The sequence below is a fragment of the Canis lupus genome, chromosome 1, assembly GCF_011100685.1.
Source record: "Canis lupus familiaris isolate Mischka breed German Shepherd chromosome 1, alternate assembly UU_Cfam_GSD_1.0, whole genome shotgun sequence".
Lineage (NCBI taxonomy): Eukaryota > Metazoa > Chordata > Mammalia > Carnivora > Canidae > Canis > Canis lupus.
In genome coordinates this window covers 48,378,678-48,401,377 of record NC_049222.1, presented here as the reverse complement: position 1 = coordinate 48,401,377, position 22,700 = coordinate 48,378,678, and the positions used below count along the sequence as shown (strand labels likewise).

General features: G+C 38.8%; 1 protein-coding gene and 1 pseudogene across 5 annotated transcripts in view; both read right to left on the bottom strand.

Annotated features, from left to right (window-relative positions):
• Positions 1–22,700, bottom strand: part of TULP4 (TUB like protein 4) — a 222,615-nt gene that overhangs the window by 44,400 nt on the left and 155,515 nt on the right. For all 5 annotated transcript variants that reach the window (XM_038526439.1, XM_038526443.1, XM_038526441.1 and 2 more), the window contains one exon: positions 20,529–20,690. In XM_038526439.1, coding sequence (XP_038382367.1) covers positions 20,529–20,690 — 162 coding nt within the window. The remainder of the gene's footprint in view (positions 1–20,528; positions 20,691–22,700) is intronic.
• On the bottom strand, positions 14,982–15,095 carry LOC119869898 (annotated as a pseudogene).

Sequence of the window (22,700 nt, the reverse complement as noted above, 5' to 3'; positions counted from 1 at the left end):
CATTTGAGACTTATTCTGATAAATATGGGAAAGAAATCTCACCAAAAATATATACAATAAAAAACTATCTTTTGGCTAAACATGTAATTTTGATCATTTCATTGCTTTACTGCAGAATAACCACTTATAAACTAACTCATAAAGATGACACACTATCCTGTTTAAAGAGTTTCAGAGAAGGAAATATTCTATCTGCCTCAGGCATCATTTTTAATGTTAAAGAGTTCTTGTTACTAGAACATTCTTCCCTAAGCCTTTCAGGCTCCATTTTTAAGTTTACTCACCCTTATAAGATGAACACACATGGTTTCGGGGCAAGGAGGGGAATGGTCTGAGTGTAAGATTAATTAAAACACACATTTAACTTGGCTATCTCCAGAAGGATATATAGTAACTGGAAATACCAATTACCTCTGGGGAACAGAAGTGGGTAGCCTAGGCATAGCAGAGGAAAGGGGATTTTTCATCATATACCACTTTTAACATTAAAAATTTCAAACTATGTGAATATACTATTTAAAATATATTTAAGTATGTTCTGAATGAGGTAGAGAAAAATACAGCTTTGTAGCAGATCTTTGGAATAGGGTGAAAATGCCTAGTGCAACCACTCACCACCACATGGTCCTTGGGGGTAAATATGTAATTTTAATTTGGGAAGGGGATGCTAAGTGACACTGGAATCTGCTTAGCCTGTTTGGTAAGACTGCCTGAATCTGTTGGGGGAAACGCCTTTTCCTTTGCAAAGGACACCTTTTCCTTTGGCCAGGTTATCTGGCTCTATTTTAGTTCTTAACTACTTATGTAATTTTAAATTCATCATTTACTTTCCTGAATGTTGGTCTCCTCTGTCAGCTGAAAAAGTTTATTAAATGAGCTCTCAGATCCTTTTCTGTTTTAAAATGCTCTAAGTTTTAAAAATATATCCAAATATATTTCTTAATATTTGAAAATAGTAATTTCTTCCTGTGGCTACTAACAAACTTCTCCAACAAAAGGACTAAGACAGCCCAGGTGGCTCAGCGGTTTAGCACTGTCTTCAGCCTGGGTTGTGATCCTGGAGACCTGGAATCGAGTCCCGCATCGGGCTCCCTGCATGGAGCCTGCTTCTCCCTCTGCCTGTGTCTCTTGCCTCTCTCTCCCTGTGTCTCTCATGAATAAATACATTTTTAAAAAATCTTAAAAAAAAAAGAAAGGCCTAAGACAAAATGACTTCTGAAATGACACTGAGGAGAGTAAAAGTCTCTGACTTGGCAGTAGCTGTTGGGATACACAGTAATGGGGGCTGACCTAATGGCACCTGTGACTGATGTCAAAAATAAACAAAACTAGAAACTATTTAAGGAGGTAAGAACAGACTTTAACCAGTTTCAGCATGAACTGAACTCAACTTCCATCTGTTCAGAGGTGACTGAGCATTTCAATGGGGGTGGGCAGGGGGTGCTGTTGAGCAGAGTAAGAAGTAGAAATATACAAAAGTGGAAGGCGAGGTTTCTCAGTGTGACTGGGCTACCTGGACTTGCTAACTGATGCTTACTGAAGTTGGGGTCCTACATACCCAGAGACTAGGTTATAGGGGCACTACTGTCAGGAACAAACAATAGATTCTTTTGGAAACCTTGACCTCTCCCAGGCAAGAAGTTAAGGGGGCTGGAGTTGTCATCTCTAGCAACACAGCCTTGAGTTGACAGAAACTATGCTAGTGTTTGTTCAAGTCTCTTAGACTGTGTGTGTGTGTGCACACATGTGTATGAAATCATTTGTGATGAGAACTCAGTTTTACAGGCCAAGATTGAGGCCTAGTCAAGAAGAGGGCTCAGAAGTTAATCAAGAGAGTGTCATTGGTAGCAGCATATATGTCACCTCTCCTCAATATGACACAAGGATATATTTAATGCCAAGGGCAGGGCTGTCAAGAGCAGCAATGCATTTGGGATTCAGGAATGCTACAGGGAAAGCTGAGAAGCTTAATTTTATAGTTCAGCCATATGAACAAACATTGGCATTCATACAAGGATTCTGCATCAAACCACAGCCACCACTGTGCTGTGGTATTGATAAAGGCCTATGAAGAAAACAGAACATTGAACAAGAAACAGATTTCCAAATAAATTTAGACCTTCAATACATTAAGGTGGTAAAAAAAACTTAACACCATCAAGTGAGTTCTACACCATCAAGTTTTTAAGTGTACAATACAGTCTTGTTAAGTACAGGCTCAATGTTATCCAGCAGATTTCTAGAGTTTAATCATCTCGCATAACAAACTTTAATACTCATTGAACAGCAACTTCTTGTTTTCCCCTCCCTCCAGCCCTGGACAACCATCATTCCATTATCTCCTTCTATGAGTTTGACTATTTTAGATACCTCACTTAAGTGAGATCATGTGGTATTTGGCCTTCAGTGACCAGAATATTTCACTTAGGATAATATTCTTAAGGATTATCCATGTTTTATCCAGTCCTCCTTTTTAAGGATAATATTCCACTGTGTATATGAACAAAACACATTTTGTTTACCCTTTCACTCACTGATGGACATTTATGTTGTTTCCCCATCTTGGCTACTGTGAATAATGCTGCAGTGAACATAGTTGTGCAAATATCTCTTCAAGACCCTGGTTTCAACTCTTTTAGATAAATACCTGAAAGAACTTTGGGATAACTGCATTGCATGGGTAGTTCAATTTTTTATTTTTTTGAGGAACCTCCATGCTGTTTTCCATAGCTACAACATTTTACAATCCCATTAAAAGCATAAAGAGTTCCAATTTCTCCACATCCTAGCCAACATTTGTCTTTTTTTTTTTTTTTTTTTACAATAGTACTCTTAACAGGTGGTATCTAATTGTGGTTTTGATTTCCATTTCTCTGATGATTAGGAATGTTAAGCATCTTTCATTTACTTGTTGGAGAAATGTGTATTCAAGTCCTTTGTGTATTCTTAATCTGGCTATTTAAATTTTTTTTGTTGTTGTTATTTAATTGAAGGGGCGCCTTTTATATTTTGGATATTAACTGCTTATCACATACAGTTTGCAAATATTTTCTCCCATTCTCAAGGTTGCCTTTTCATTCTGTTGTTTTCTATGCCGTGCAGAAACTTTTTAGTTTCATGTATCCCACTTGACTAATTTTACTTTTGCTGCCTATGCTTTTGGTGTCATAACCAAAAAAATCATTGCCAACACCAATAACATGAAGTTTCCCAATGTTTTCCTCTTGGAGTTTTACAGTTTCAGGTCTTGAGTTTAAATCTTGAATCCAGTCTGAGTTTTGTATACGCTGTAAGACAAGAGTCCAATTTCATTCTTTTGTATATGAATGTATTTATCTTAGAGCCATATGTTGATGAGATTATCCTTTCCTCACTGTATATTCTTGCCAGCCTTGTTGGAAGACAGTTGACCACATATGCATTGGTTAATTTCTGGGCTCTCTATTCTGTTTCACTGGTTTCTATGCTTGTATTTATCCCAGTACCACACTGTTTTATTTAATGTAACTCTGTAATGTATTTTGAAATCAGGAAGTGTGATTCGTACAGCTTTGTTCTTCTCAAAACAGTTTTGGCTATTTCAGGTCCTTTGTGGTTCCATTTGAATTTTAGGATTGTTTTTTTCATCTCTGTAAAAAATGCCACTGGGATTTTGATATGGATTGTGCTAAATCTGTAGATTGCTTTGTGTAGTATGGATATTTTAACAATATTAAGTCTTCTTTAAGTCCATGAACATGATATATTTCCCATTTATTTGTGTGGTCTTTAATTTCTTTCATTACTGTTTAGTAGTTTTCCCTGTAAGTCTTCCACCTCCTTGGTTAAATTTATTCATATTTTTGATGCTATTGCACATATGGATTGTTTTCTTCATTTCCTTTTCAGATAGTTCATTGCTAGTATATAAAAATGCAACTGATTTTTGTATACTGATTTTGTATCTTGCAACTTTACTGAATTTGTTTATTCTAACAGGTTTGTGTTTGTATGTGTATGTGTATGTGTATGTGTGTGTGTGTGTGTGTGTGTACCCTTTAGGGTTTTCTACCTTTAAGATCGTATCATTTGTTAACAGATATTTTTACATTTTCCTTTCCTATTTGAATGTCTTTTCCTTTTCTTGCCTAGTTGCTCTAAAATTTGCAGTACTATATTGAATAGAAATGGATAGAGTGTTCGTCTTTGTCTTGTTCCTGATCCCAGAGCAAAACTTTCAGTTTTTCACCATTAAGCATGATATTAGCCATGGGATCTTCATATGTGGCCTTTTTTATGTTGAAGTAATTCCTTTCTAATATTAGTTTAGATTTTTTTTTTAATTTTGTCAAATGTTTTTTTCTATGTCTTTGAGAGGGATCATGCGGTTCTTATCCTATATTGTTAATGTGGGGTATCACATTAGTTGATTTTCATATGTTGAACATCCTTGCCTACCAGAAATAAATCCCACTTGATTACTGTATATGATCCTTTTTACTTGCTGCTTAATTCAGTTTACTAGTATTCTGTTGAGGATTTTTGCATTTATATTCATCAGGGATATTGGTCTATAATTTTCTTTTCTTACAGTGCCTTTGTCAAGCTTTGGTATCAGGGTAATGCTAGCCTCTTAAAATAAGTTTGGAAGTGTTCCCTGCTCTTCAAGTTTTTGGAAGAGAGAGAGAAAGAATGGTGTTAATTCTTTAAATGTTTGGCAGAATTTACCAATTAAGCCATCTGGCCCTGGCATGTTCTTTCTTGTGAGATTTTTGATTACTGATTCAATCTAGTTGCTAGTTATAGGTCTGCTCAGATTTTCTTTTTCTTCATGATTCAATCTTGGTAAGTTATATGTTTCTAGGAATTTATACGTTTCTTCTAGGTTATCCAATTTGTTGGCATGGAATTGTTTATAATAATCTCTAATGATCCTTTCTATTACTTTCTATCACTAATTATGTGACATTAGTTACAATATCTCCTCTTTCATTTTTTTTTATTTATTTAAGATTTTTAAGCAATCTCTGCACCCAATGTGGAACTCGAACTTATAACCCAGAGATCAAGAGTTGCATGTTCTACTGACTGAGACAGCCAGGCAACCCTTCCTCTTTCATATCTGATTTTACTTGAATCATCTCCTTTACTTAGGGTTTTAACAATTTTGTTGATCTTTTTTAAAAAAAATCAACTCTTAGGTTTTTTTTTCTATTGTTTTTTTATTTTCCATTTCATTTTATTTTTGCTCTAAGTCTTAGTATTTCTTTCCTTCTGCTAACTTAGGCTAAGTTTCTTCTTTTTCTAGTTCCTTGAGATATAAAGTTAGATTGTTTGAAATCTTTCTTCTTTTTGCATGGTCAGTATTTATTACTTATATATATTTCCCTTTTAGTATAACTTTTGCTACATCCCATAAGTTTTGGCATGTTGTGTTTTCATTTTCATTAGTTTTAGGTATTTTCTAATTTTCCTTTATTTCTTCATTGGCCCATTTGGTTAATCAAGGGTGCGTTCTTAAATTTATACATATTTTTTAATTTTCCAGCATTACTTCTAATATTCATTTCTAGTTTCCTTCCATTGTGATTGAAAAGGATACCTGATGTAATTTCAATTTTCTTAAATTAGTTAAGATTCATTTTGTGACCCAACACATGATCTACCTTAGAGAATGTTTCTTGTGTGCTTCAAAAGACTGTATATTCTGCTTCCTTTGGGTGAAATATTCTGTATATATCTGTTAGGTCCACTTGGTTTATAGTGTTGTTAAAATCCACTGCTTCTTTACCGATTTTCTGTCTGGATATACTATCCTGTATTGAAAGTGGAGTAGTGAAGTCTCCTACCATTACTATATATATTGCTGCTTGTTTCTCTTTTCAGTTCTACCAATGTTTACTTTATATATTTAGTGTTTTATATATTTAGGTTCTTTGATGTTACATGCATATATATTTATAATTGTTCGATCTTCCAGGCGAATTAACCCTTTTTCCATTATATAATGTCTGTCTTTGTCTCTTGTGACAGTTTCTGACTTAAAGTCTATTTTGTCTGACATAAATACAGTCATCCCTGCTCTCTTTTGGCTAAGGGATGCAGGGAGCTATCTTTTCCCATTCATTTATTTTGGGGATACATATCTTAAATCTAAAGAGAGTATCTTGTAGGAAACATACAGTTGGGCTTCGTTTTTTTGATTTTTGTTTTTTAATCCATTCAACTATTCCACGTCTTTTTACTGGGTAGTTTAATTCGTTTACATTTAAAGTAATAATTGAAAGGCTAGAACTTACTATTGCCATCTTGTTAATTGTTTTATGCCAGTCTTACAGTCCTTTTTTCCTTCTTTTCCTCTCTTGCTCACTCTGCATTGGGCCAGGGGAAGGGACTGTTGTGAGTACTGCCACCCTAATTCAAACCACTATGTTAGTTCTCAGTGGCACCCAGGCATCCTGCTAGCCCTTTGAGATCAGTGAGACAGAAGCCAGAAAAAATCAGAATGCTGAACATATGGTTCAGTTCTTTCCTTTCCTTTCCTTCCTGAGGCATCCCCCATTTCATTCTTAAATTAAGTTGTTCAATGCAAATTTCAAGAAAGGTTTTTTTCATTTAATGTATTTTATAATTTATTTATACTGAGTGTTCTATACAGTGATTCATCAATTATCTGAATCCAGATATAACAAAGAGCAATTTAATTTTTACACATCTTTTTTTTTACACATCTTAATTACCATTGTCAGTTAACCAAAATAGCATTGACAAAAAAGTATAAACATAGTAGCTGCACCTGTTTGCTAAAGAAATCTATTTTCTCTTATGAAGAGTTCAACAGAACTTCCAGAATAACAAAATGGAAAAATCTAAAAAACTAAACAGTATCAACAGTTGCATAAAGATAGCCATGAAGGGTAAGAGGCATCTCCTGACTTCCCTTCCTAAGTATGTTTCTATTATTTTCTTTGTTATTCATATCCTCCCTGTCTAGTTTGGCAAAAATCATTCCTATATATGTCCCCTTTAGGGCTTAAAATAAAATGGGCTTCCCTTTTGCAGTACACACACTACTGAAAAGTCATGGGAAAATCTAATGGGGAGGCGAGGAAAAAAAAATCACCTTTTCCACCCTTTCCAATCACCCTTTAGATTAAATCTAATTTCAAAGCTGTTTCCAGAAACTGCTAGGTAGGAGCTCTACTGCATAGGTCCTTTACTTACTTACAGTTCACTCATGATTAAGGGTCTTCAGCATAGGAATGAATCACTAAGGCATTATTCTAGTGAGTTGGTGGATATTAAAAATGATAAATAATTTGAGTACAAGAGCTTATGTCAGAGAGAGCTCCATGTTTCTTTCTTATTGTGTTGAGCTTTCAAGTCTTCCCAGTGAAGCTAAAACTGATATAGTACCTATAATGACTACCTTAAAAGACCAGGAGGAGGACCAGGGGCAGTCAATGGAGTCACTTCAAACACCAGCACTTAACGGGCCCAGGAAAGGGAAATATTTCCTCAGGGTGAATAAAAAACTCCTTGCAGATAATATATTGTGGTTCTTTTTAATTTGGTTTTGTTAAGTTTGACTTTTATTCTGTCAAAGAGCTGTCCTCAACTATGAGGTAGTCATTACTTGTATGTCAGATATCAGCCATTTACTTTTCACTTATAAAACTGTGATAACACCACTTTTTTAGCTGAGAAACAAAGACCTACATGACTTTTTAAAGCTTCCTTTAGAAATTGTTTCCTATGTTATAGTGCAAGACACAGAAAAACTTCACAATGAATACCCCTCTCCTCTGTGCAACACATGTCCTTCTTTAAAGCCACAGGCTAATCTAAGTACCAGACAAGTGATTTACTTCAATCTGACAAGAGCCTTCTTCAAAGTAAACAGGCCGTGTGAGCACGGCTCTGTGGTTACCGAAGGAAATGCCATGTTCTAAAAGGGTTTATAATGAAGTAAGTCAAGCTATTGGGGATTTACCTTAAGGACAGCAAATTCAAAAAAAGAATAAAAGGATAAAAGGCAAATGTGGCAAAATATGTGGGTTCTTTGTTCTATTTATTTTTGATGTGCTACTGATTTTTTAATAATCAAAATTTAAAGATTACCTAGCTTAAAAACCCTCCAGAATTATTTATCACTTAGAACACTTCTGGAGAGTTAGCAAATCTTGAGTCCTATGTTGGTACTTCAATCATAACCTTATACATAAAAAGTAAATGAATAATTACTGTTTTCAATTGATTAATGTGTTAATATTTTTTCAATGTAGGTCATAAAAACAGCTTTCATTTGATAGATACTACCGAGTTCTGACGGGTACTTTTAGTGATTTTTCTCATTGTTGTCCCCATCATGGCACCAGCAGGATTTAAAGGTGGTGGAAAAACACTGCTGGATTTGGGATCACCAATCACATTAGCAGATGTGGAGGGACTACATTTTGTGAAAAAACTCCTTTCAGCTGCTGAGAAGAGACTTGGGATCTAGACTTTGAATCCAAAAGCAAAAAGAATATACTTTCTCTCTTCTTAGGTCAAAGAACACAAAACCAAAACAGTAACATCAGAACAGAGGCTAGAGGAGATGATGTCACCCCACTTATACCTGCAGGTGCTAAATCTGAAAAAAAAAAAAAAAAAAAAAGAAGCTCTTACCGTGGGGTTAGGACTGATCCAGACTTCTACTTTATTTTAAATCATGGTTGAAACTGCCTAAGTATTAGGTCTATTTTATTACTTAAGACCTTTTTTGTTTTTTAAAATATTTATTTACTTAATTGAGAGAGAGCAGGTGTGCAAACCTGAGCCAGGGCAGGGACAGAGGGAAAGAATCTCCAGCAGACTCCCCGCCAAGTGTGGAGTGCTCTATCTCACAAACCCGAGATGATGACCTGAGCTGAAACCAAGAGTCCGATGCTTAAATGACTATGTCACCCAGGTGCCCCAGGACCTCCTTCTTTGATTTATTTATTTACTTTAAAGATTTAATTTATTTATTCTGTAGAGAGAGAGGCAGAGACAGAGGGAGAAGGAGGCTCCTCGCAGGGAGCCTGATGCAGGACTTAATCCCTGAACCGGGATCATGCCCTGAGCTGAAGGCATACGCTCAACCACTGAGCCACCCAGGTGTCCCAAGACCTCCTACTTTTAAATAAAAGTTTTAGTGTTTATAAACAAACATTACCCTCTAATCATGGAGAATTATGTCTAGACATTTAGCAAAAAGATATATTGAGTAAAAAATTCTCATTTCACACCAAATTAAAATTTAAAATTCAAAATTTGAAGTATGGTTTCTACTAAATGTATATTGCCTTTGCACCATTATAATGTCAAAGTATCAAGTCAAACCATCGTAAGTTGGGGACCATCTATACATACTCTGGAGAAGAAAGTGTATTTTTAAAGCTCTAGTTCTCTTTCCTTTATCATATGGGAAATTGTGCTCTTGATGTATTTTCTAAGTTCATGATAATCACATATATCTCTGCTGTATTATTTATTTTTAAAAGATTTTATTGGGATCCCTGGGTGGCACAGCGGTTTGGCGCCTGCCTTTGGCCCAGGGCGCGATTCTGGAGACCCGGGATCGAATCCCACATCGGGCTCCCGGTGCATGGAGCCTGCTTCTCCCTCTGCCTGTGTCTCTGCCTCTCTCTCTCTCTCTGTGACTATCATAAATACATTAAAAAAATTGAAAAAAAAAGATTTTATTTATTTATTCATGAGAGACATAGAGAAAAAGAGAGAGAGAGACAGAGAGAGCGCACGCGAGAGAGCAGCAGAGGGAGAAGCAGGCTCCATGCAGGAAGCCCGAGGTGGGAGGTGGGAGGTGGGACTTGATCCCAGGTCTTCAGGATCAGGCCCTGGGCTGAAGGTGGCGCTAAACCGCTGAGTCACCTGGGCTGCCCTCTGCTGTATAATTTAATCATGGTTTGCATCTTTCATCACCTGTATAAACTTTATGAAGTAATTATAGGTATTTCTAAAATTGATAAACAATAAGCATTTGTTTTTATGATTTAAAAAAATACTGACTTGTGTCCTCATTAAAGGCAATGAGGCTTAAAGTTTCCTTCTTGGGCTGTAAACTTCCTAATGTAATTCTAGGATGTTCATCATGAATATGTGTCAGAGGCACACTGGATAAGGAGAGAATTTCAGAATTGTAACACAGAAAAAGTCTATTGGCTCAGGATAAATTAAAAAATTGTCATTACTACAGAGTAAAGAAAAGATGGAGAGAGGTAAAGAGGGGACAGATATGACACAGGAAGAAAAGGTGAAAACAAGTCTGAGGTCAGGTGGTCTGTGAAGATGTCATCGATTCTATCCTGCTGTCCTTAGGTAGCACGGCACGGGCAGCATGCCAGGAAACAGGAACATGTCATCTTGCAAAGGCTTTCATCCAAAGACATCACGTGTATTTTCTTGGCAGGGTATCCTAATATCTAATAATTCTGAGCTGGGTTTTCTACACCATGGGTTGGGATTAAACTGACAATGATTCACATTCAGAAACTGCTTTTGGATTTGAGTAGGAAGGAGAATTCAGACATTAGGATCCCCATTCAAACTGCTTTCTAAAGGAAGGATAACCGTATAGCCTGAAAAATAAAAAACAAACAAAAGATACCTGAATCTAATCAGTCATAACTAATGAAATCTCCACACCAAATGGAAATCTTCCATCTTCCATCTACCATCCACTGGTAGATGTGAAAACCCCCTCAAATTTAAGACTTTTCTGTATAAAATAGTTTATTTTCTGTATAAAAGTGAATAAAAGAAAAGAAAAAAAAAGTGAATAAAAGAAAACCTAGTGCTGAGTCCTCCCAGGGCAGGGTATGCGGGCTAAACCAGGAATTCCTCCTGTGTGTGTGGTACTTGGGGATGGATGGGTAGCGAATATGGCAACTCCTTAGGCAAGGCCATGGACTTAATCATCTCCAGGCAGAAAGAGGAGGGAAGCTGCAACTTCAGGGAAAACATTCTTCCCTTACTCACTGCATGCCTACATTACTGCCCTAAGGAGTCCTGGCTACAGGGAAGAATGAGGCGTGGTCCCTGCCCTCACACACTGTAAGGAAAAAACACCAACAGTTACAAGATGTGGAAAATGTTACAAAATGCCCTCTCAGTACAGAGAAGGAGCTCCTGCAACACCAGAGCCAGGGAGCCAGAAATGACTGAACCTCTGCCTGGCTGGGGAAGAGAGGAAGGCAGCGACCTATACAGAGGTGACGTCTGTGTTAGGTCTTCAAGGACAGGTGGAACTTCCCTGGACAGACAAGGGGCAAGAGAAGGAGGAACAGCATAAGCAAAGTCAGGAAAGCATCTGAATTTAGGAAATCATAATAGTCCCCTGTGGCTAGTGTGTAGGGGAACAGGGGCCAGAGAGGTGGCTACTAAGTTATGTGGGGTCACCTGATGACCTGGACACCTTCCCAAACCCTCGAATACCAGTAATGTGTGTGAAACTTTAACAGAGAACTGGAGACAGGAGGTCAGTGGATAGAGAAGCCAACTTCTAGCCACTGGAGAGCAGATGGATGGTAAGTGACCAAACAGACCCGGGCAAGCTGAAGCCCAAATGTACAGCAAAGAAGAAGACAAGGAGTAAGCTGGTTTGTGCCAGAGAAGCCAAAGGCCTTTCTGAGAGTGGAGGTGAGGGTGGGGAGAAGACAGGAGGATTGGGTGGAAGTCCTGAAGAACAGGCAACCCCCCACACATCCTCTCTTATGCAAAGACAGAAGTGGCGCGCCTGTCTGGCCCTCTGGAGGGGCTGAACAGAAGTCCAGGGTGGGGGTGACACAGACACAGCGCTGAGGCCCACAGTAAAAGCTCAGCAACTCAGGGCCAGAAATGAGCCCACCCGGGTCACCAGGTGAGGAACACATAGAAGGACAGATCCAGTCACAGCCCCACAGCAAAGCCCGTTAGTTAAGAGCAGACCCCCCACAACTAGTATCCAGATCATGTTTTAGTCTCCACCTTTTTAAATATGAGTAGATGAGCAATGACAACTAGACATTTGAGAAAAGCATCTGATATGAAAACGAGAAGCCAAAACAATGCCAAAAAGAACCTGAAGGAAAAAGACAATGAAGAATACAGAAAGATACTTCAAAACCTCCAATTAATATCTTTGTGTTGTTTCATCCTCCATGAAATAATATGATGCTAGTTTTTTAAATTTTAAATTTTATTTTTTAATTTAAATTCAGTTAGCCAAAATACAGTGATGCTGTTATAAAAAAGATCAGAAAAGAAAAAAAGAGCTCCTAAAAATTGAAAATAACATTAATTTTTTAATAGTCAAAGAAAACTTGGAAGATACAGCTGAGGATAGCCTCTGGAAAGGCAAAGGATAAGCAGGCAAAGAAATTAAAACCAAATCATCAGTCTAGGAGGACAACATCTGAGTAATAAGATTTCCAGAAGGGTAGAAAAGAAAATAGCAAAGAGCTGAAAGGACAGGCTGCAAAAGGGTTGCTGTGTCCCAGCTATATAATCGTCTGGAAATTTTCAACTGGAAGATATGCTCCATTAAGATACAAATAAAGGCGTGTGACCCCAGAAATAGGGGCTCCCTTACCAGAGGAGAGAAGGGAACCTACACACAGGGTGCCAGCTGTGCTGCTGGGGCAGAGGGCCGAGCACCCCAGGAGGGACAGTGCCAGAAAACCACCTCCCGAGGGGTGGAATACGTTCAGAGAAGATTTCTAGTATTTTTGTAGGGGGAGGGGAAGGGTGTGTAGGAACTAATCTGTGACTGGTACACAGACAACTAAGCAATAAGTAAGGCGACGTTACTAACCATGGGCCAATCTAACAGCACATGAGGCAGGAAATGCAACCCTGGTTCTGTGCACCAGTCACCTGTGAATCACACCATAAGCGCAGAAGACGGATGGCCTGGGGCGGCAGGGGCTCACTGGGAGGTGGGGTGCGGGCAGGGGACGCTGAGGAGGCAAGGGGCACACCAAAAGAGCCAGCTTCTCGCTTCCCAGGGGGGAAGTCAGTAAAGAACACCTGAGTCCAAGACATCAAGATCTGACTGAACAAGCCCATAATTCAGAAATAGGGAGACAAACACAGAGAGTTACAAGTGGCTGCCACAGGGGCTGGGAATCAGGGAGCAGGAGGGACAGCACCAGGAACTAAAAGGTGCTGGTGTTTTGTTTGTTTTTTAAATTTTTCATGATAAACCAAGTAGTACTATTTGACTTTTAAGAACTGCAGCTTTTTAATTTAATAAACCTTAGTAAAAATAAATAGAATGTTAGAGAGGGACCAGACTCCTACATTTATATGACAGATTTTCCCTAAAAAACGAAATGTAAAACATCATCCCAGTTTCATATCTAAAACAGACAGAGGCAGACTTGCCCTGGGATATGGTCTGGGTGTTCCTGGACCCCTCCTCCCTGAAGCTCTCTCCATCTCCTGCCCCAGGGAGGCAGCTCCACAGAAGTCTGTGAGGAACACAGTCTACAAGCCAGTGCTGCAGGCAAAGGGATTTTTTAAAAAATTTTTATTTATTTATGATAGTCACAGAGAGAGAGAGAGGCAGAGACACAGGCAGAGGGAGATGCAGGCTCCTTGCAGGGAGCCTGATGCAGGACTTGATCCCAAGACTCCGGGATCATGCCCTGAGTCAAAGGCAGATGCTCAACCACTGAGCCACCCAGGCGTCCCAAAGGAGATCTCTAAGTAACTTCAAAGATTTGAAGTCACTCATTCTTTTGCTCCTGAGAAGCCAGGAAAGAGGCAGCCCAGTGTGGCAGAAGCAGCCACTGACAGATGGAAGAAATCAGCCAGAGAACTAAGCTGAGGAAGAGTAGTGATGGCAAGAGCCTGCAAGTCACTAAATCCAGCAGCCCTATTACATATTACAGAATGCAAGGTGTCTGAGTTTAAATACTTTCATGTAAGCTGAATGAACCACCGTTAGCATCTAAATATAAATAAATAATTCCTGACACCAAGGATTTAAAAAGTGGAATAAGAAAAAAAAAATGGAATAAGGACACCTGGGTGACTCAGTGGTTAAGCATCTGCCTTTGGCTCACGTCGTGATCCCTGGGTCGTGGGATTGAGACCTACATTGGGCTGCCTGCGGGAACCTGCTTCTCCCTCTGCTTATGTCTCTGCTTCTCTGTGTCTCTCATGAACAAATAAATAAAATCTTACACAAAAAAGAAAAAAAGAAGTGGAATCACAAGGCCTTGGTGACTAAGTGGAGGGTGAAGGTAAGGAAGACGCCAAGTCCAGGATAATTCCCGGGTTGGTTGTACATGGTCAGCAACAGAGGATGGGGCAGGGAGGAACACTGACAGGCTAGGTTGGAATCATGTGGATTTGAGTAGGGTCCAGGAAGCCAGTGCTTAGCATGAGGGACAGGAGGGCGGATGGTGCATGTCGCTCACAACTGGGGAAGCCTACGTACTCAGGTGGAAGCTGATAGGCTGTGGCAGTGGGAGAAATCGCCCCAAGGAGAGGAAAAAGGGGAAACAGCCAACATTGGAGCCCTAGACAAGTGAACCAGGTGAGAAGAAGGAATGAACACAGGAGCCCAAGGTGGATGTGTCGGCAAAGGCAGTGGCTGAGAAGGCTTCCAAGAGCAGGGTATGAAGGACCATACTGGGAAGAGGCAAGACAAGGCTGGAACAGGGACTGGATCTGGCAACCTAAGGCCTCGCTGCCAGCTGGGGGGAGAGCACTGTGCAGAAACCATGAGGCCTAGATCTGCGGACTGGGGTCACAGACACCTCAGCTGGAGTTGTGGGGAGCAGCGGGTAAGGCAATGTGAAACCCTATGCTGCTTGGAAAAGAGGCTTCACTCAAGGAAAGAGCTCTGCAGCTCTGGGGGCCTGGGGAGAGAACAGGTCTGCCAGAGTAGAAAGCAGGAGCAGCTGCAAAGAAAAGCCAACAGTGAGGACTGAGATCCCTGAAAAGACCCACTGAGTCAGGGAGGAAGCTGCAAGGCCTGGATGAACCACATGGCATTTGCACATCATCCTTGCGCATACGCCATGCTAATCCTCTCTGCATCATTCCAATGTTATTAGTATACGCTGTGCTGCCAAAGTGAGCACTGGGTGAACCGCACATCATCTGATCTGGGGTCAGCGCTATGAGTGACAATGGGTGTTGCTGACTTCCCTCAAGTATACACAGCTTGATGCCTTGGGATCCCCTTAAAATAAATCCAGGTGGTTTAGACACCCAAGCTATGCATGTGCCGCAGTCCAGGGGCTGTAGTGGATAAGGGGTAACCAGGAAGAGGAAAAGACAAACTGCCACCCTGAGAAGCCATTCTCTGCAGACCTCCTTGAGTCTTCAGCAGGAGGGTGTTCCTGGGAGCTTTCTTCTTGCAAGATGTTCCCTCAAGAAGGGTGGGAACTAGAGTTTTCTTCCTGTACTGGTTTAGGTGTGCTCTTCCTTTTCTAACCTAAATTCCTCAGATGTGAGTCTGAGGCTTGTTCCTCTGTCCCATCTTCCATGGACACAGATCCACTACTCTTCACTGTTCCAGGAGAACATGTCTAAACACACTGGGTCATGTGCTGGCATCTCTACCTTTCCTGATGGAAATGCACCTCAACTTCTCAACAACCTTCTCTGGTTCAAAGGCTCTCCAAGTGAACTGATGTTCACCTAAGACTCAGAGAATGCTGGATGGACATGTGGAAATGTGAATGTCTCAAAGCACTTTCCTATACCAAGAGGCATAGCGTTCTCCCAGACTCCTGGAGAGCGCAGAGGGAACTAAGCATTCTCCTCCTACACACTGCTGTGATGCTGGGTGTTTCCTAGTAATGGCAAGAGCTTCATTTCTGCATTACTCTTAATCATCTTAGGACCCATAGAAATTTTTTCCCCAGTCATATTTATATTTATTTCTCTGACATTTTCTATTTATATCATTTGCTTTTTCTTCCAAGCCCCACAAAGACTGTTCTATTTATAAATACATCTCAAGTTTATCAAGCTGAATTTATAGAAGTGTCTTTCTGTGAATTTCCTATTCTTCAAAATACTTTTTGAAGACTCTTTATTTTTTATGAGGCTGTTATAGACTGAATGTTTGTATCCCACTTGAAATTCATGTGCAGTAGCCCTAACCCCTAATGTGACAGTATTTGGAGATAGAGCCTGTAAAGAGGTAAAGTTAAATGAGGTCATAAAGATAGGGCCCTAAACTAAGAGAACTGGTGTTCTTATATAAAGAGGAAGAGTTACTGGGGATGAGCACACAGAGGAAAGGCCATGTGAGGACACAGGAAGATGGTAGCCACCTGCAAGCCAAGGAGAGAGTCTTCAAGAGCAACCAAGCCTAAAAAAAAAAAGAGCAACCAAGCCTGCCAACACCTGATCTTGACTTCCATCTACTAGAACTGTGAGAGATAAATGCCTGATGTTTAAGATCTCCAGCCTGTAGAATTCTGTATGGCAGCCTGAGGAGACTAAGACAGTCTTCACCTACTATATAAACTCCAGGTAGGACCACATTCCCTTCTTGCAATTTACTGGAAGATAAGTTTCCTCATCTGAAATGAAACATATCACCTGAAAAAATTCACCAGAAGTATAGAAGAAATTAAAAGCATGCTATGAAAAAGTTGTTTTTACAAAGGTTCCATCAGACTCAGCTCCCCTCCTATTGGGATAATGAGACATTATATGTCTTTTAACGTGGCTCAGTGTGAATGACAGGGTATCACCTATTAACTATTGTTACCCAAACTGTTTAATCCAAATCTAATCTCAACCTCACTTCCAGGTGACAGAAAATAACAGAGGCTAATAGAAGTTAAATAATACTATGGGTATGGGTAAACAATGCTACAAGTCTAGAGTGTGAATATTCTACAAAGTATCCACGCTAAACTGGTTAGAAAGGCAACATCATTTAAAAAAAATTTTTTTTTTCTAGACTGAAGACATAAACAATTGCTGTACATAACCTGGATCCCAGTTCCAAATACAAAAAAAAAAAGAAAAAAGAAAAAAAAAAGAAAAAGAAAGAGAGAGAGAGAGAGAGAAAGGGAAGGAAGGAAGGAAGGAAGGAAGGAAGGAAGGAAGGAAGGAAGGAAGGAAGGAAGGAAGAGAAAGAAAGAAAGAAAGAAAGAAAGAAAGAAAGAAAGAAAGAAAAGAAAAGAAAAGAAGAGAAGAAAGAAAAGAAAAGAAAAGAAAAGAAAAGAAAAGAAAAGAAAAGAAAAGAAAAGAAAAAAGACAAGACCTACAAAACACATTCTTGTAACAATTGGGGAGGTGTGAAGTAGCCTGGATACCTGCTACTTTGTTGGGGGTGATAATGTAGGAGAATGATTTTATTCTTACAACAAGCATGTTGAAAATATTTCAGTGACGTGCACAATGTCTACAACTTATTTTCAAAAATAGTACTGCAAAAACTGTATGGATGTAGGGAGAGAAAGAGGAGGAAGGGGGGGAGGTGGGGAAGAGGAGGAGAGTGCGCACATATAGCAAAACACTAGGCGCTGAATTTAAGGCAGGTATGTATATAAGGCAGGTTTCTTTTCTGTAATGTTGGGGATGATTATACCAAATGTCACTTCTAGACTGTCTAGATGAAGAATCTGAAGGACGAAGGAAGAGTTCATGCATGGAATCCTATGAGCTCCCAACATTCTATGCAAAGTGATAAATACAATCACACATGTACATACACACATTTTTCCAGGAAAAGGGTTCCCAATTTCCATCTGATATTTGAAGTAGTCTACAATCCCCGAAAGGGTATAGAAATGCCACTCTAAACCGAAGAAAATATACAGGTAGGAAAATAGCTAGACTCTCAAACTCACTTGTAAAATAATACTGCTTATATTTTTAAAAGTTAGGAAGCAATCTAAAATCCTATATGCTCAGGACTCTCTCAAGATATGAGGCAGAGGCTTTGTCCTGGATGATGGTTTTACTCCAGGTCAAGCGCAGGAGGTTCTCCAGGAGAAGGGAAGAGACAGACTGAGATGGAGGAGGCATAGCTTTAAACACCAGCTCCCAATGTAAGAGCTCAAGACACTACATTTCAAATTGTCTTCATACTCTTTCCTCATTAATAATTTTCAAACCAAGCAAGAGATATGAAAGAGTGACATAGAGGAAGGAATTTTATTTTTCATGTCTCAGCTCAAATATGATGAGTATCCCATACATCTTTTCTGTACTTTAAATTCTTAGAAGGACCCTCATTGCTTCAGGGGTCTGTAACCTTTCTCAAAGGCAGTGAATGAAGCACTTTCCTTGAATGAGAGCTACCCATTAGCCCCAAATACAGGACCAGTAAAAGCAGACCTTCAGAAAGAGGTTGTGGGCTGGGAGACCAATCATCAGCTAAAGCTACATTCTGGTCCTGCAGACAGGTCTACAGAGACAAGGAGCTGCAGCCCATCTGCACTCCGTCACGCCCATGACACCCAGCAGCTCTCCTGGGACACAGCACAGGATATTTGTGCGTCTGTCTCCTCATCTGGCCCCCAGCATCTCAAGGACAGGTGCCAAGTCCTCCCTACTGTGGCCCCAGCATGTTACTCCAGGTATGCTATCTCTTGGGAACATTGGCAGGCATGGCTCATCAGGGGCTTGTGACATAAGCCTCCCAGATTCCATCCCTCAATGCAAGGGAAGAATGGGAAGCCAAAACTTCCACTTAGACATTTTTAAGTGCTTTCACAAGTGTTCCCTCATTTGATTATTACAAAAACCCCAGGAAACAGGCAGGAAATCATTCACACCTCTCATCACAGAGGAGGAAACCTGCAGGGAGAGGTGTCTGTGCAAGGCTGCAGCAGACTTCTCAGAGCAGACTCTAGGGACAGTAAACATCTACAAAACCACAACGTCACAATGAATGCAAATGCTTCGTATAGTTACACATATATGCTCCTAGATACTTAGGAGCCTCAGAGCCATTGAAGAAACTTCGAGTTGTGACTGTTTCTTTGTAGCTCTCATAACAGAAATTTTGAGAAGAGAAAGTATTGACCATTGGGAAAAAAAAAAATGGAAACATGGAATGTTTATGATTGGTGGAAAGCAATTCAAAAAAGAAAGAAGGAAATTCAAAAAATGGAAAAAAGTTATGGTTCCTTATTATACCACTTACTTTTACCAATATTAAGCTAAAATCTCTGCTATGAAACGTCCTGGCATTTTATGGATTTTGTTGTCCCTGGAAAACACAAGCTTTATACTTACAAAAGTTTTACCTGGTCAACTTTTTATTTTATTTTATTTTTTAAAGATTTTATTTATTCATGAGAGACACAGACAGGGAGAGAGAGAGGCACAGACACAGGCAGAGGGAGAAGCAGGCTCCATGCAGGGAGCCCTACACAGGACTAGATCCCAGGTCTCCAGGATCAGGCCCTGGGGTGAAGGCGGAGCTAAACCGCTAAGCCACCCGGGCTGCCCCAACTTTTTAATTTAAAAAATGAATTACCAACACATAACTTTATTAGGTTATTATATATTATTTTATCATGAAAGTAGAACAGATACATTAAAGAAAAATTTAAAACTGGGTTTAGAAAATGAACCAAAAGTTCATCACTGTAAAACAACCTACTCATGGCATTTTGTCTCCTTCCAGGTCTTTCTAGCATGTGGATGGGTTTCTTTTGGTTGTTTTATTACATAGTAATCATATCACATACCCTATTTCATATCCTGATTTTTTTTCCTCAACATTATATCATAAGAGCTCTTCCAGATTATACCACTGTCTTCATAACTACAACCTACAACTTTCTCTATAATCCTTTTGGTGGTAATACCACAATTTACTCAACCATTTTATTTTTAGACAAATAGGCTGTTGCCAAATTTTTACTATCATAAATAATGCTCTAAGAACTATAACTTCTATTTTCTTCCCTTTTGTTTCTTTTAAATAAGTTCCTAAAGTCTATCACTAGACCAAGGTGGGCAATTTTTAGGACTTTTGAAATATTCTCCCAAATTGCTTACCCAAAGGTCTAATACACATTATTACCAGTAATGAATAAGAATCCTTGGATTGAACTCTTATCATTAACCAGTGTATCATCTGTATAATTTTATTATTTTTTGCAAATAAGTGAAACTATACCCTCACCATATTATTTTGCATTTTTCTCCTGAAAATGCACACTTTTCTACCATATGAATACTGACTAGTTGAATTACTTTGGTGAATCATTATGTCTACTATGCCTTTACCAACTGGTGATTTATGTAGATTTAAAAGCATATTTGTATGAATATTTTCTATAATTAAAACGTTAACTCAATGTTTACCATATCGACAGGAAATATGATTTCTCCAACCTATGGTTCAATTATAGTTGTTATTTTAATTTTGACCTGGACATGTTCTTTGTTCTTCACCTTTGTGATTCTTTAAGAGGCTTCTGAGCCAGCTTCCCCTAGCCCCAACCCTTCCCTGTGGATCTATATGCAATTCATTTCATCCTCTGCTCACACAGTTTTAAAATTATACACCTGTATTCAAGAGGCTTTACCTGTTGGTCATCAGGAGTCCATATGCCACATGTGATTTGACTTTCCAAGTTGATTTCAGATGACCAGTGTCTTTGTCCGCTGACAGAACCAACCAGGACAAACCCATCTCGATATGAAATAAGTGCTTGAGTCCCATCATGGCTCCACGTGAAATCACTCACCTTTGAGACACACAGAGACAAAAGGTGTCAATTTGTAATCTGAAAGGGAAAGCACTTTTATTAAAGACTATAGTCATTAACTTAGCCTTTGGCTATGAGTCAGCCGGCTTCAAAGAGAACAATATATAAAATACATTTTATATTTTAACACAAATATATAATATAAAAGATACCATTTGAAAAGCAAGTGTCAATGCAGTGGTAAGTGCTTCACACATGTTAGTTCTTTAAGCCTTGTTCGTGGGAGGTGTTATCATGTCCATTTTATGGAGAAAACAGACACAGAGAGGATAAATAACTTCTCCTTGATTACACACAGCTGGTGAAAGGCTGCATCAAGAATGACCCAGGGTTTTATGGATCCAATGTCCTTGCTTTTTGCCATTGTTCTATGGCCTCCCACCTACAGTAACAGAGTCTCCATTAGTGTCTCTGGGTCACTTATCAAAATGGTAAAGTTCTCAGTTTCTGATTATCTAACTTTCTCAATCTTCCTAACAATATTCCCTTAATCAAAATGAAAAAAAAAAAAAAAAACCTAACTGGAAAAATTACACATACTTACCAAATGCGTTTTTATTGCATTTATGCAAGTAACCACATTTTAAAAATCTTTTAATCTACTATTGTAGTGAATTACTTCTATGGATTTCCTTAAATTATACTACTCTTGCATGCCTAGAAGCAGCTCAACTTGGAGGTGAAATACTGTCTTTTATAGACACAGTGGAAGTTGGTTTACTAATGAGTTTAGAATTTCTACAATTGTATTCATGAGTGAAATAAAATTATGATTGGCTTTTTTTGTAATGTCTTTGTCTGGATTTATCAAGGTTATGTTGATTTCTCAGAATGAGCTGGAGAGTACTTCCTCTTGTTCCACTGCCTGAAGGAATTTGTATAAACTGGGACTGCCTGTTGCTTGAAAGTTTGGTATAACATGGCTATAAAACCATCTGTCTCAATTTTTTTGTGGGAAGATTTTTAACTACTGCTTCAGTTTACTTAATAGTTTTAGTACTAGTCAAGCATTTAAGCTTTTTATTTCTTCTTGAGTCAGTTCTATTAAATTATTTAAAATTTTTTTCCAGTTTATGTAAGTTTTCCAAACTGTTCGCAAGTAGTTGCTGATCGTATTATCTTTTTAAAAATCAACTTTACTGAGGTATAATTTACATATAATAAACAAAGTTCCCCTGAGAAGTCAATCCCCTACCCTCACCCTTGGTCCAAGGCAACCAGTGATTTAATTTCTCTCACTAGCTGCTTATTCTTGAATTTTACATGAATGGAACTATATATACTATGTTCACTTTTGCGTATGGCTGCTTTTACTCAGCACAATGGTTTGAGAGTATTCTAAATTCTTGTGTGCATCAGCAGCTCACTCCTTTTCACATGAGTAGTATTTCATTGTATAAATATATTACAACTTATTTAGCTACCCAAATTGCCAGGCATTTAGGTTGTTTCCAGTATTTGGCTATTATAAAATTGCTATGAGCATTCATGTTCAAGACTTTTTGTAGAAACATGGTTTCATTTCTCTTGAGTAGGTAAATATGCAAGAGTGGAATTAACCGCTGGATCATTTGGTAAGTGTGTGTTTAACTGCATAAGAAATTATCAAACTGTTTTCCAAAGTGGTAATGCCTTTTTAAACTCCCAGCAGTGTATGAGAATACCAGCAGGTCCACTCCTCACTAACCCTTGGTGTTGTCGGTCTTTTATTTTAGCTATTCTAGTTGTATGTAGCGATAGAACACTGTGCTCTTAATTTGCATTTCTTCAATGTAGTCAGGTTGAGCATCATTTCACATGCTTATTGATCATTTGCATATCATCACTTGGGACATGTCTCTTCAAATCCCTTGCTATGTGTATCTATTCCCTTATTCACTCATATATATGTGTTTTATGTGTGTGTATAAATATATAGATGTATATACTAGGTCTACATACATATGAATGTAAGTTTTCAACCTTATTATTGATATAATCCTTTATCAG